The sequence below is a fragment of the Mastacembelus armatus genome, chromosome 20, assembly GCF_900324485.2.
Source record: "Mastacembelus armatus chromosome 20, fMasArm1.2, whole genome shotgun sequence".
Classification (NCBI taxonomy): Eukaryota; Metazoa; Chordata; class Actinopteri; order Synbranchiformes; family Mastacembelidae; genus Mastacembelus; species Mastacembelus armatus.
Genome location: NC_046652.1, coordinates 13,049,982 through 13,064,761, shown reverse-complemented (window position 1 = coordinate 13,064,761; position 14,780 = coordinate 13,049,982). Strand labels below are relative to the sequence as shown.

The window sequence follows — 14,780 nt, the reverse complement described above, 5'->3', positions numbered from 1 at the left end:
TATCTCCTCCTCTCCTTCTGTAATCACATGCTGGCACTTGCCAGAGGTCAAAGTGCCATTTTACAGACTGGAGATTGGAGACTGAAGTGCATATGCCTCTGTGGTGGAGGTAGATGTGTTTAATGGTGTGGATAAATGGATACTGATGTTTTCCTCAGCTCAGCCAAACGAGTCCCCTGGCGAAGCAAAAGAAAGACCCTGAGAAGGGCAAGTGGAATCAAAGAAAGAGCACAAATAAACATCAGTCCCCTTCAACTCATTCTTTCACTCATCTTCTTCAATGAGAAGTAACAAAATAATAATAATAAGAAGAGGTTGAAGGATATTTTGGTCACATTTAGCTCATTTTCCCCCCATTTCTCTTCCTTTGCTCTCCTGTTCAAACATCAGTTTGTTGGCCTGATGGGAAGAAAATCATCCAAATGGAAAAACAAATGTGCCTTTTTGATCTCTGGTGAAAGGCTCTTTAGTACAGTATTGGTTTGATAAAGGACTATTTCAAATAATACGCTCCATATGCTCTATATCCATTCCAGTTTTAAAAGGAGGCGAGAGTGAGATTCAGTCCATTTCTGAATTGTCGGGTTTTAGTTTTGTGGCAGCAGCTAAACAGTCGAGCTGTGGGGTGAAACTGAGTTACTTGGCACTGAAATATTGAAAGGCTCCAGCAGATCCCCCTGACCCTACACACGAATAAGCGGGTATAAAGGATGGATGGATGGATGGATGGATGGATGGATTAAATATTCAACCGGTGTCCGCAAAAGCGGTGCAGTTCCCCAGACAACAGAGGGGCGGATCTAACAAATCCATCTTTTGGACTGCTTACCTAAGACTTTACAAACTGTCTTTGTCCTCCCGTTGCATCTGAGCACTTCTCCGTGCGCCCTGGCATCTCTGGATAAACCAACCGAGTGAAGAGCCCTGGCGCCGGACAGTGCTGTTCTGCGAGGTGCAAACTTCAGCCTGGTCCAGACCTTAAACCCGGTATGGTCGTTTCCAGCGTCACCAAGAGCTGTGCGCACTGTCCAGCGGAAGGAGTCGGCAGCACGGCGGCGAGTGCAGACTCCTGTGAGGAGTGGACCAGTTCTTCCACTCCTCAGTCCCTGAGCCCGATGGGGAACATAGTGGTCGCCGTGTCCCTCGCCTGCATCGGCATCTTCGGGTTCCTCAGTAACTTCGTGGTGCTCTCGCTGTTTTACCGGTTTCGGGCTTTGCGCACACCCATGAACCTTCTGCTGGTGAGCATCTCTGCGAGCGACTTGATGGTCAGCGTGCTGGGGACCCCGTTCAGCTTCGCCGCCAGCACCCAGGGGCAGTGGCTGATCGGACACGCTGGGTGCGTTTGGTACGGGTTCATTAACGCCTGTTTAGGTGAGTGTGTTGGATCTTAATGATGGATTATTAAAGCGCGCTTAGTCTTTAGTTTTCTCAATTTGAAGTTCTGGTATTGAGACCCGGCAGTGCCCGTGATACTCCTAATATAGGGCTATCTAGAAACCAGGCTGAAGGATGGCGTGATGTAAAATGCGCATATATCTAAATCTAAAACTTTCTATTTTTATTTCAACGGTTCTTCATCTTTAAAGTTGAATTTCCACGAGGATAAGAGCAGCGCTTTATTCATTCATACTGTTAAATCTACTTTGCCACTAAAGATGTGTTCCTAATTTTCCTGCTGCACCAGTGTGCAAAAGCTTAAGGCTAATATCACTTCACATGTGTTACAAGTCAGAGCTCCTGGTGCATCAATAAGACGGAGGAGAGCTAAACACTAAAACATCATGAAGACATCTGTTTGTTAATAAATCTGTTAGACTCTCACCACTGGGCCTTAGAGGCTGTGGCTGCTGCTCTAAGTTGTGCACACAGGACCACTGACAGTTGTCCCCCACTGACTAAACAGTGATCATGTCATTCTTGCTGTATCCTAATGTCTTAGCTGTCAGGCCAAAGAAAACCAGAAGAGAAATAATGACTGGAGAGGATGTCCAGCATTTTCACGCTTTTAGTGAATTTAGACATTTTCTTGTTGCACATAAACGACTCTTAATCATTAATAAATTTATAACTGTTTTTTTTTTTTTCCTGGACTCACCAAATCACCATCTACTTCCTTTGCATTCTCTAACTCTCTGCGCTCTTAAACGTGTTGTCTGTTTGACATTTTGACTTGAAGTAGGGAATTACTTCTCAGCTCTCTTAAATCTGTTCTCTATGAAGTTTAGGGCATAGTGTCTGCTCTGTTTTCATTTGTTCTACTTGGACTCTCTTAGGCTGATTGCTACAATCACACCGTCCAACAAACTGTCATTATATCTGTCAGGAGTGTTTCTCAGTGGTGTATATCCAGAAAAGGCTGCAGAATAAACAGGCAATAACCAACACAAGCAAACTGAACATGACAGGACCAAAGGCTCAGTAGTGACAAAGACTCTTAATGAGACATTTTAGGATTTTAATTCTGGGCTGGTGATTTATGCGATTAGTAAGTGATTGATAGAAGTTTTATCAGACTTGATCAGATAGTACAAAGTGCAGCCCTGTGTCAAAACGGCCTGAAACACTCTTCAGGGTGAAATCATTTCCTGTCGTAGTTGAGCTGATGGAAAGTGTCAGTATTAGTGTATTTGATATTCTTGTGACACCTGTAGTGTGACGTGGTCCTTTTTAGACAAGAAGACACTGCATTGCATTTGATCACTATAAAAGTAACTTTGACCTCTTTAAAATCAGTTAAACCATGTTCCTCTTGTTTGCTGATTGGCCAACAAGTTGAATTTGTGATATCTTGGATTAGAAGTGATTTCAAATGAGAATTGAACTGAGAGTTATAACATATTTACAGACTTTAATAACAGTCTGTAGCAGTGCAAAGGTATTTAATCTCCAGTCTATACTTATCACATATTGCCAGGAGTACTCATTAGTCTGTTGAGCCTGCTGGAGGACTTTTCTAGAGTAAAGAGAAAAAGGATCCACTGAAGTTGACAAGTGAAAACCACATCTGGATCTGATCCATTTATTAGTTAATGAATGATATACTCATACAAAAACCACACAGACAAGCAGGTTCATTTTTAGGTGGCCTGTACGAGACATTTAAGAGAATGAAGTGGTCTAGACCTGTTTGAGTAATTGATTTTTTTTTTTTTTCACAGGAGAAAGACACTACTGTTTCACATCAGCATTATAATGGTTTCATATGAATGGATTTTCAGCCTAAATATGATGCAGAAATGGGTTTCATTGAAAACTTAATGTCTTCAACGCCTCATGGCCAGATCAAACTTCTGGCTTGGGTGTCAAGTTGTCGAACCCCTTACCTTAGATCTCAGCAACTGTTTCCTGAATCTTCTCCCTGTGTTGGATCATACCAGTTCACTCCATGCTGGATCACTGCATTTCCTGTGTGTGTTTCTCCCGTGTATCATGTTCATATTACTAAAACTTTGTCCTCACTAAAGAATATTTGTCTGCACACTTGGATTCAGTGAACAGTCTTTGACAAAGACTATTATTTTTACATAAATGTTTTTTTTTTGTTTTTTTTAGCTCTGACCATGAAAATATTAAAGGAAATTGTTCTGATGATCCAAGAGGCTTTAAGCTGGAGTAGGGACAGAGAAGGTCTGAGATTTATTCAGGTTTCTGAAACATGTTTAACTTTGTAAACAAGTAAATTAACCTTAAAATCTGCTCTAAATTTAACAGGTGGACTGTGCAGAGATGCTAAAACAGGTGTGATGCTTTGTCTTTCTCTAAGTCATAAGCAGAATTTGGCACTAGCTGCAGATGGGCAAGTAGGCTACAGTGAATTATAGTAATCAAGTCTAAAGGAGATTAATGAGGTTGTAATACTCAATAAACAAACAGAGACTTGTTTATTGAGTTTCAGGAGTCAAAAGAAACACCAGGATTCCTGGCATGAAGGTTGGATGCAAAAGGCCCTAACTGGCTGGCGAGTTGACAATCACTTCATTTTTGATATTGTAGGTTATTTTTTTCCATCATATATTATTAGTTTGGATTTGTGGTACGTCAGTGTACAAGTCTTTTCATCAGCACTGGTTTCCAATAACCTTTCACCTTCTTGTAATGTACATCTACTGTAGTAATGTGTACATCACTCTATCCACTCTATTGCCAGGCAGCCTGAAATGACAATATCTGTTTGATCTAAAATAGAAGATGTCTGGAGTCTACATCTATTATCTAATCAGAGTGTGTTGATAATTAACTCCAGGACTCTTACTTTCTCCTCGTCCACCTACAAAACACACTCAAGACTCCAAAAACAAAATCATTTCCATTCTCAAGTCTTAGCATTTGCTGTTTCTGTCAACACACAGTGCACTCATCACTCCAGCCAATCAAACCGTTCATTATGTGTCAAGTTCCTGTGATTTTTTTGCAATCACAGTGTCTGCCTGTGTAATGGAGGTGAAGTGAACCTGGACCAGCACTTTAGCTTGTGCTTGCTGATTTAAGACTTCAAGAATTTATTCCAATAGAACAATTTAGTCAATTAGCTATTAGCATGTAAGAAAAGACTGCACAGCTGTACTTTGTTTGTTTGTTTGTTTCTGTGAATGGTTGCTCAGCGTGGACAGGATATAATGATCATTTCCTCGACCACTGAAGATGTAATGATAGAGTCATGTCACAATTTAGATAGAGTCAAGTGCAGGGCCCATGATTTGGTCAACCCATGATGCTTTAAACTAAATTTGACTGAAAATAAAAATGAAGACAAATACAATTCCTTTTCTTATAAAATGTGGTTTGGTGGATCCACATTCCTAAATGTAAGAATTTGCTTCTTTTCCTCATCGTACATTATAATAAATTAAAAAGTGTATGAATTATAAATTATAAAGCGTTTAATGGAAAAGAAACAAGACAAATTTAAAATAAGACACACTAGAATAAATCAGATTAAAGAATACTGCATTATGCACAAAAGGTTAATGATAGCAACAAAATAAATTAACCAAATCCATAAAGGAAGAGAGAAACAACTTAGAATATAAACACTATAAAAAATCACATTAATTCAATACAATAGTAAACTCGTGAAATCTGTGTCTTAATGCACTTTAAAGATTATTTTAACTCTCCCTTTAAATCTGGGTTCAAAAGAAAAGTGTCCTTGTTTATCCATTAGTATCATATTTATTCCACAGTATTATTCCACTGACTACTTGTTTCCCACTTCCCCTTCCTCAGGCATTGTTTCCCTGATTTCCCTGGCTGTCCTGTCCTATGAACGTTACTGCACTATGATTTCACCCACTATTGCTGACAACAAAAACTACCGCTCAGCAGTGTTAGGCATTGGCTTCTCTTGGCTCTACTCTTTGGCCTGGACTGTTCCTCCACTGCTGGGTTGGAGCAAATATGGGCCGGAGGGTCCTGGCACCACCTGCTCAGTTGACTGGAAGACCCAAAGCGCGAACAATATCTCCTACATCGTCTGCCTGTTCATCTTCTGCCTGGCCTTGCCATTTGGAGTCATCATCTACTGCTATGGCAAGCTGCTGCACACCATCAGACAGGTATGACTCTGCAAATGCATATAACAGCTATATAAGAAGGTCTGTTCCAATATGAGAAGATTAGTCTTAGGAAACAACATGGCACTGACTTTGTTGAAGATCTCCAAACATTCTGTTGTGGTTCGCCAGTTCTACTTTACAATACATGCATTGCACCATGTTGTCATCTTTTTGAAGTTTGAAACGATCACACACTTCGGATATTTTCTGCCTTTTATGAACAGTTTCGCTCTCTGCCATAGCACCAGCTTTTGATACTGAAATGCGTTGTGCGACAATGATTATGGTCTGTGTGGAACAATGATCCCTATGCAGAGCAGGTCTGATAACACAAGTGATAGTAATTAAATGAATCCTTGAGGCAAAGAATTTGTTCGAGGATTTTTTTGTAATCAAATTACTCACTTTCCTCGAAGATTCATTGCAGCCCTAATCTTTAGTTTCTCAAATCCCTTCTGAGACAATCCATGAATTGTCTGCTTGATCTCTCTGACATTTCTTTTCTCATGCCACTTATCTGCCTCTGCATCTCCTATTCTTGTCTTTCTTCCCATTTTCTGCAGCAATAAATTGGTTTCTCTCCTTGGTCGTCATCTTGAGGTTTTCCTTCTGATGAGTCACCTCATTGTGGCTTGATCCAGTTTTGGCCTGCAGTCACTGATCTCACTCAAGTCCCAGGCAGACTGGACAACAGCAGCCTTGGTTTCTTCATCAGCTTATTTTCTCTTCCTGCAGACAGCTGAGTGGCTCCTCCAGTGAAATCTTATCTTTCACCATGTCTACCATTTGGATATGGATGCCCTCCATTTCACTTTTCTCACTCTTTTGACTCTTCACGGCACTGTAAAAGGATTCTGACTCCTCCAGCGTTTCTTGGATTCTGTGACCTGCTTCTTCTTTTGGGCTTTTTCCAGCTTGGCCTGCAGGTCAGTGATCTGGGTAATGGCAGCTGTCAGAGTGGAATCCAAAATCATCAACCCATGGAGTGCTATATTCAAAATCACACTGAAAATCAAAGTGAAAAACTTCAATCACAGGCTGATCTAAGATGCATCAACTTTATAATGACTGGGCATGGTCCTGATGAGTCAGCAGAAGGTGTCTTGGAGGACCTCTTCCCAGACTTGGATCAGGACATCAGTGAGCTCCTGGACAGTCTGTTTTGCTACTTGCTGGTGTCAGCTGCACCAAGATATAACGTCCTCCCCAGATCATCACTGATCCACCACCAAACTGGTCATGTCAAATGAAGTTACAGGCAGCATAACATTCATCATGGCATCTCCAGACTCCTTCACACCTGTAAAATGTTAAACTGCTCTCATCTGTGAAGAAATAGGGGCACCAATAGCAGACCTGCCAATTCTGGTGTTCTCTGGTGAATGCCAATCGAACTGCATGGTGCTGGGCTGTGAGCACAGGTCATACTAGAGGACATTGGGCCCTCATACCACCCTCATAGAGTTTGTTTCTGAAAGTTTGGTCAGAGTCATTAACTGCTAAAGATCATTTTGTAGGGCTGTGCTCTTCCTGTTCCTCCCTCTACAACCTGCTGCTGGGTTGTTGCTCTTCTGCAGCCCTGTCCAGCTCTCCTGGTGTAATGGCCAGTTTCCTGGTATCTCCTCAGTGCTCTTGAGACTGTGCGGAGAGTCACAGCAAACCTTCTTGTGACTGCACATGAAGGTCCTGGAGTTACTGTCTGTGGTACCGTTTCATGCTGCAAGTGGTGACATGGACACTAACAAAACACACACACACAAAAAAACCAAAATGTTTTGACACTGTGTAATTTGCTTCCTGGTCATGACATATGAAACTATACAAAGCTGTTTACTGAATAATCAGTGATTTTGGAAACCATAAATCACTTCCATTTGCACCAAAACAGGTGCAGTTGTCTTTTCTGCTATGGAGCCTCTGTCTGTGGTTGAGTGGCTGATACTATTTGTCCAGAATTTTCTAGGCAAAGTGAACTTGAGCTCTACAAGTTGCTGCCACAGTACTAATATTATGTTTCTCATACACTCTTGTGTTTATTTTTGTCTGTTTTGTTTAAATAATGGGATTAACACCATTTTTTTTTTTCTCTCTGAGGTCAACAGAGTGAGTTCTCTGGCAACCCGTCGCAGAGAGCAGCGGGTGTTGGTGATGGTCATCACCATGGTGGTCTGTTAATCTGTTCCTTCGGTTCTTATGATATTTTAAGCCCAGAAGCAAGCATCGCTCCCTCACTGTTGGCCAAGTTCTCCACTATTGTGAATCCCTTCATCTACATCTTCATGAACAAACAGGTGAGGTCTTCGCTGTGACTGTGTTTCTCTCCAGCATTGTACTTCTCATTTCATCTGTATGACTATCTGTAGTATATTACTGTATAAACCTGGTGGAAGAAAGAGGGAGTGTATGGATGTTGGATTTTTTTAGTCTAGTAAAGGATTAAAACCATTGCATTCCTGATGCAACGCCACTACCAGGGCACTGCAAACATACCATGGTGAAAACGTATGACATTCTGAACAACGTGACAACTGTAGCTGCAGCTGGAAGGTGACTGACTGGACGAAGTTTTGGTATGTGAAATGTGAAACAATGAGTATAGAACAATAAATTGATCAATAATCATATGTCCCAGTTGTTTGCCAACATTTTTGCCTTTTGACCCCCTTTAAAATGAACCAATTTGTCATTGGTTACAACCAATTCAGCCTGAAAAGGTAAATTAGTAAATCCACTAATTTACTAGAAAAAATGGCGACCATCGATGAAACTCTAAAAAAATCAACTTTGTAGCAAAACTACATTTTTTCTGGTATCTCTCTGGTTGATCATCTTGCTATCAGACAGTTTCTAGGTTATGAGAAAGCCTCAAGTGGAACAAAAATATTTCCCCCGGCATTTTCAGCCTGGATATCTCACCACAGTCAGTCATTACAAACAACACTGAAGAGTAAGAACATACACTCTGATCAAACTAATTCATGCATGGAGCTGCTCTTGTTTCTTTTGATACTAACTAGGCAGTCCATTCAAGTTTTAGAAAGTGAATATATCACCTTTTTGTCATATCACCTAATCAGAGATTAGTATGATATAAATTATTGTATGTAAAAATGTAATTAAGTCTGTAGTGTGTTTGTTCGTTGAGCTTTTCAGTTCAGTTGCCTGTCTACCCTCAATGAACAGCAGCACAAAAAAGTTTAGGCTTATTGTAGTAGGAGAGCTGCCCCATAGATAACAGATAACAGAAATCCATAGCATATCCTAATAGTTACCACTGTAACTGGTTAATAATAGGACAATTGAATTTGATTGAGAAAATGCAGACCATGCTCAAAGCTATCATTAATCACTCAATTTATTGTTCCATACTCATTGTTTCACATTTATATAATCCCGCTGTGCAACCCAAATGATTTGGACACTCTTCAGTCTAAGATCCTAGTCTGTATACTAGCTATAATCCATTAAGGCGCCCCCCTTTCCCTTCATTACTCAATTTTATCTCTGTTCACCTCAGACAGCCCTTTCTCCTTCACACTTCCCACCACCACTTCACACGTCTACTCGTTTTGTTTCCTCTTGGGCATTGCTCTAAAAGCAACAGCTCTTTTCTCAGGCAGAGCGCTCCAGTAGCTTCAGACAATGGGGGAAAATTTTGAAAACTATATAATTATCTTGTGGTAGCACAAGGACCACAAGCTGGTCACATTTGTCATATTAATCACTGGATGCCACTTTTTTAAAGCATGAAAAACACACTGGAGAAAACTACTTGTTATAATGTTGTAACAAAATACACTTCAGCGTAATTGTTTATGTAGCACACCAGTTTGAACTGCGGTGTCCTGGGGAAATGTAGTAGACTTTAAGTATATGTGAGAAACCTTAGAGTATACTAAGTACACTACATTCCTGCTGGACTACCACTATGGCAGAGCAAAGGATGGCTGAACTGAAGATACTGCAGTAGCCACGACGAGGTCTCTTTGTATTATTACCACTACTACTACTACTGACTACCGTTAATCACAGCAGGACAGAGCGATACAGAAGATCATCTTTCTGCCATCAGGCTGTTCAACACCTTAGTGTACTTATCTGTTATTGCTCTACAAGAGTACTTGAATTTCTCTTCAGGGATTAATAAAGTTGATCTGATATAACTGGTGCAATATCACATGCTACCATGCTCTTCTTCTGATGTTACATACATGTACTATTGCTATTATACTGGCTCCTCCTTGTGCAGCTTCCACTGTTTTTATTGTGAACTGATCTACAAGCAGTGGGTGGAATATCTGGGATACTGTTTCTTATTAAGTTTGACAAGTTTTCTATTAGGTTGACCTCTGTTTATTCTGGCTGGACCTATTGTCAGATCCTCATCATAAGTTACATGTTTATGAGCAAGGTAACTAAAACTAATTATACATAACAGCTGAAGTTACTAGTTACTTTACAAATGAAATCTCTGAAATGTACTAAAATGCATATGATAGGCTTAATAACTGTATTGCTAAAGATTAAACTACCAACAATTTTGGCTTATGGTCCATTACTAAAAAATAAATAAAAATAAAGCTTGTCTCCATTGACACTGAGTTTGTTAATATTTACACAAGCGCTTTCATGCTATGCCCATGTCTGTGTGGGTTTTCTCCAGTACATTACCATTACAACTATTACCAACCTCATACTAAATTACCAGTACCAGCACTTTCTATTTATACTTGTTATTGTTTCCGTGCCAATACTACTTCTCATACTTCTCACACTTCTATAAGAATAGACCAAAAGCCTACAACCAGACCCACACACACACACACATATATATATATATATATATATATATATATATTATAACTATTCCTACTGTTAATTAGACTATTAATCATTACTTTACTTTGTTTATTTGTTTATTTTATAGCTAAAGTTATTTTATAGATCAAGTTTATATGGTTTAATGTGTGTTGGTCTACTAAGTAGTCCTGTCACTGTTACACCCATTGCTACCATTATTGCTATAAGACAACAACTAGGCTACTTGTTTTGATGCTGTATTATTGTAGTATTTAACTGTTTTTGGTAAAGTAGCTTTTATTGTAAGTTCAAGCAGAAAGACAGTTATCACTAACTCAGTCATCTCTCTGGGCCTACACCCATCGCTTATTTTCCATTATTTTATTTATCTCATCTGGATGTGTTCTCTGGATTTTTTTGTCAACCAATGAGCATCTTAGCATAAGAAATTTAAATCTCTTTTTTGTTGTTGTTTTGCTGCTTAACACCACCAATGTCACGGCCCCATCAATGGAGATCTGCATTTGACTCCTTTTTATATTGTTCTACTGCAGTAAATCAAACTAATGGATGGGGCGAACTGTTTTTATTGAACTAAAAAAAGCTTCACCTGATTAGTACTAATAGTGATACTAATCCTATGTATGTGTGTTTTTGTGTGTTTGTAGTTCTACAGGTGTTTCAGGGCTTTGTTTGGCTGCTCTACCACAGAACAGGGGTCGACCTTAAGAGCATTTTCATGCGTGATGAAGACACTGCGTACTGCTTGCCTAGCAAAGGACCATGTGTCTGCTCCTGCCCTCTCCTCAGCTCTGCACACGCCCCAGTCCATACACGGGTCCCCAGAGGGAGCGGGTCACGTGATTCCACCTTTATCAAGTCAAGATTTGACCACTTTCCAACACCCTGATGCTAGCAGTCTCAAGCCTAAACTTACTCTCATAGTTCACTACAGGACATAAAAAAGAGAAACAACAATAGTACAAGTTATTTATTAAAAAGTAAAGGGAATGGCAAGCAGGGGCTCCAGTGTCTAATTAAGAAACAAATCATTTTAATAGTAGAAAATAGGAATACACACATTTTTCTTACCAGAGGCACCGTATGCAAAGCAGAAGAATCATCTTAAGATTAAAATTCTGCCATGATACACTTGCTGTAATCACATCCATTGCACACAAGATCACAAAAGAACCTGCCATATTGCCGGTTTGTGTAGTTTTATTTATTTATTGTTTATTTATTGTTTATTTATTGTTTTGGTGAAAAGATGGCTGTTCTGTCTCATTAGGGCGCAGCCTTTTGGGGTGTCACTTACGTGTCCTATCCTGTCCTCATCCACCATTTGTCCAAAATGAGTGACATTTGCCTTGTGTCTGCATATCCCCCACACATGCAGAGGTTTTGACAGACTCTTCCCTTTCTTTTCATCACTGGCTAAAGAGCAGTGAAGGGTAAGAAGTAGCATGTCTTATCGGCCAGAAGACAGTGGGCTTTGTATTTACATGCTACTTTCTTACAAGGATTTGCACTCCTGTTGTTTCAGGTGTATGCGACAGAAGCACACCGGCCTTGGCCTCAAGCCGACACATCACATCTACATGGTGGTTTTATGAGTGGTCACACTTGGAAGACTTTTTCACTGCCTCTGCTGAAAAGAAGCATTTTTCACCCACTGTGGCTGCAGCCACCTCTACCTTGCTTGCTTGAGGCTTCACTGTGTCAGAGCACACGCTGGCGCTGGTGTTGGACCCAGATTCTCTGCCTTGGTTCCTCCCACTCTGCTAACATGCTTCTTGGCCCAGATCATGCAGCCAGATCTCAGAGTTGCATACTCCTGGATGTACTTCTCCATTTGAGTCTCCATGAAAGCAGCATACGAACTGATTGGATGGCAGGAATATACTTCAAATGATGTGATACTGCCATGGCAGAACCATTTGTCAATAAAGCTTTGAATATTACCATAAAGGGAAAACGCTCATTGTCATCCACTTACTACTGTACTGTAATATTCTGTACTTCATTCCTGTGTCTCATAATCCAGCCGTAGATGTCTCACACACAGTCCCCATAATGTGCACCCATCCTGCTCTTTTCCTGTCATCTGATGGTGAGAGTGAGCTTGCCTTATATAAGTATCTCACCTTCACACATGCTTGGTGCCCATCCCAGTGCTGACCTCCTGCTGTTGTTTTCCCCTGCTTCTTGTCCCTCTTTCCCTGTCCCTACCCAGCCCTTTCACTAACACTCAGTTTGCCAGTCCTTGGCCAGCATTTGGCAGCGTAGTGGAGAGCCCTGTGACCCTAAATAGCAATAAGTGGGTATAAAGAATGTATGGATGGAAGTCATGAAGTTTATGTTGACGTGGACAATTTTCACTTCAGTAGGCTTGTACAAGGGCGTGCTAAGATAAGCAATATCCCAGAGGGATGAAACCAATTTACAGTATCTTGGGCTACAATATCTTAGCAATGTATCTGTCATGCAGCAGTACACTAAATTATACCTTACTTTATAGAAAAAAGTCTTCAAGGTGAGCCCTGACCTGCCTCTCAAAATGGAAAGGCTGATTAAAAAACATGATGCATCCTGCTTAGAAAAATTAATGTCTGCTTTCAGAAACATGCTTTAAAGTAAGGCACATTGTCCTTGCTTAAGGACAAAACCATGTTTAAAGAAAGTGCATTTGCTGTAGCCAATGGGCTCGTGAAGCTCTTTGATTGTGTTGACAAGGTACAGTATGTTTGTTACATAACCAAATAATGTTCTTTCTTAATATGAGAAATAAAATCAGGAACATTGTAGATCAGCACTGTGTTTTGCTTGAGATTTCCTTTGACTGAGATATTTGTGATGAGATATTTTCTCATCTCAAGTGTGTGGTAGTAATCTTATGTCAGTGGTATCTTGGTAGAAGAAGACAATAAGCATATTTAGTAGACAAACAAAAAGATCCGTTGAACAACAATGCACATGGTGGTTCCCCTTGGCCTCCTCTATATCGGGAGGACAATTTTCATTTCACTGTCCTTGCCCAAGTTTGAGTCAGGAGCCGTATTCCAGAGGGCTGCAACCAATTCACAGTATCTTGGCCTATGATGTGTAATGTCTCTGTCATGGGGTAGGATGGTAAATTTTGCTTATTTATGGAAAAGGTCAAGGCTTCAGAATAAGCACAATCAGAATCAATATGGAAAGACTGGTTACAAAGAAGATGCACTTTACACTGTTAAGAAAAAATGCTTTAAGATCATTGTCCTTTAATGAGAAGATGCTTTTGAGGTAACTTATGGATGTTCTGTGTCTTTGAGGAAAAAAATTCAGATGTGTATATTTTTCCCAAATAGCATCTTAAGGGGAGATGGTGCTAGCTACGATTCAAGAATTAGCATGTTTATTCAGAGAGTATGAAAATAAGCATAGTTGCACTTTACTGATTGAAGGAAAAAAAATCCACACGTGAAAGTCTTTGGTTGTATTGATAAGGTTTATTACATAACCAAGCTCTTTTTCAATGAGAAATAAATCAGCCTGTCCTGCACTTTGATTGAAATGTCATCTACACTTTGAAGATGTATTATTTTCTTTTTTAATTGAGAATGGTCTCAGCTCAAAGATTATTCTTTTGTCAAAAATAATTTTGTTGATGAAGACAGTAAGCATGTTTTCAGGACCCCAGTTCTATGCCTGACAATGAAGTATTTGATAGAGAATATAAAAAGATTTGATGAACAATTTTTAGCCATTTAGTACATACAGGGCTTTGCATTATGCATGTTTGTGGCATATATGGGTTGAATTCAGGTATATTGGGACACCAGGTAACTTCAGTAGAGAGCATTTTACTTCTGCCTTCAAAGGTACATCTAAAATAAATAAATAAATTAAATTATAATACCAAATATAACTATTAGATAAATAGAAACATAAGCTAATACATAATGCCTAACATTAAAAGTATATTTGTTGTTAATAAATCCATTAAATATTTTTGAAAAGTGTTATTAGATTAAATCAATAGCTTACTGCAAGGAAGTGCATGTCCCAACTTACCAAACACGAAACTGAAAATTAGTTTTGTGTCAACTTAAAAAAAAAAAGACTTATATTTGTTATGAGTGAAATGTTACAAGATTTTATTGTTTTTAGTCGTCAACGTGTCCAAAGTCAGCTTTCTTAGTGAAAATGTGTTTTGTTTTGTTTTTTGTCGTCGTCTAATGGTTTTTTCTGCACTGCTAGTGCAAACACAACCAAGGCTGGAATAGGCTGGAAAAACATCTAAGTCATACCATCAGAGTATTAAAAAATGCATGTTAGCTCATTTTTCCACATTTACCACTGACAACAGGTCAACATCATGAGTCACCATGGCAACAAAGACCCAACTGTGTCCCAGGTGTACTCACTTTTTATTGTTCC

At 39.6% G+C, this 14,780-nt stretch overlaps 1 protein-coding gene across 1 annotated transcript; it reads left to right on the top strand.

The window, feature by feature from the left end:
- The first annotated feature begins 951 nt into the window (after window positions 1-951).
- On the top strand, window positions 952-13,165 carry LOC113121633 (vertebrate ancient opsin). Its single transcript, XM_074933704.1, is given in 5 exon segments — window positions 952-1,374; window positions 5,230-5,558; window positions 7,653-7,728; window positions 7,731-7,849; window positions 11,027-13,165. Coding segments are annotated over 5 exon segments (1,203 nt in total). The 5' UTR covers window positions 952-989; the 3' UTR covers window positions 11,321-13,165.
- The last annotated feature ends 1,615 nt before the right edge of the window (window positions 13,166-14,780 follow it).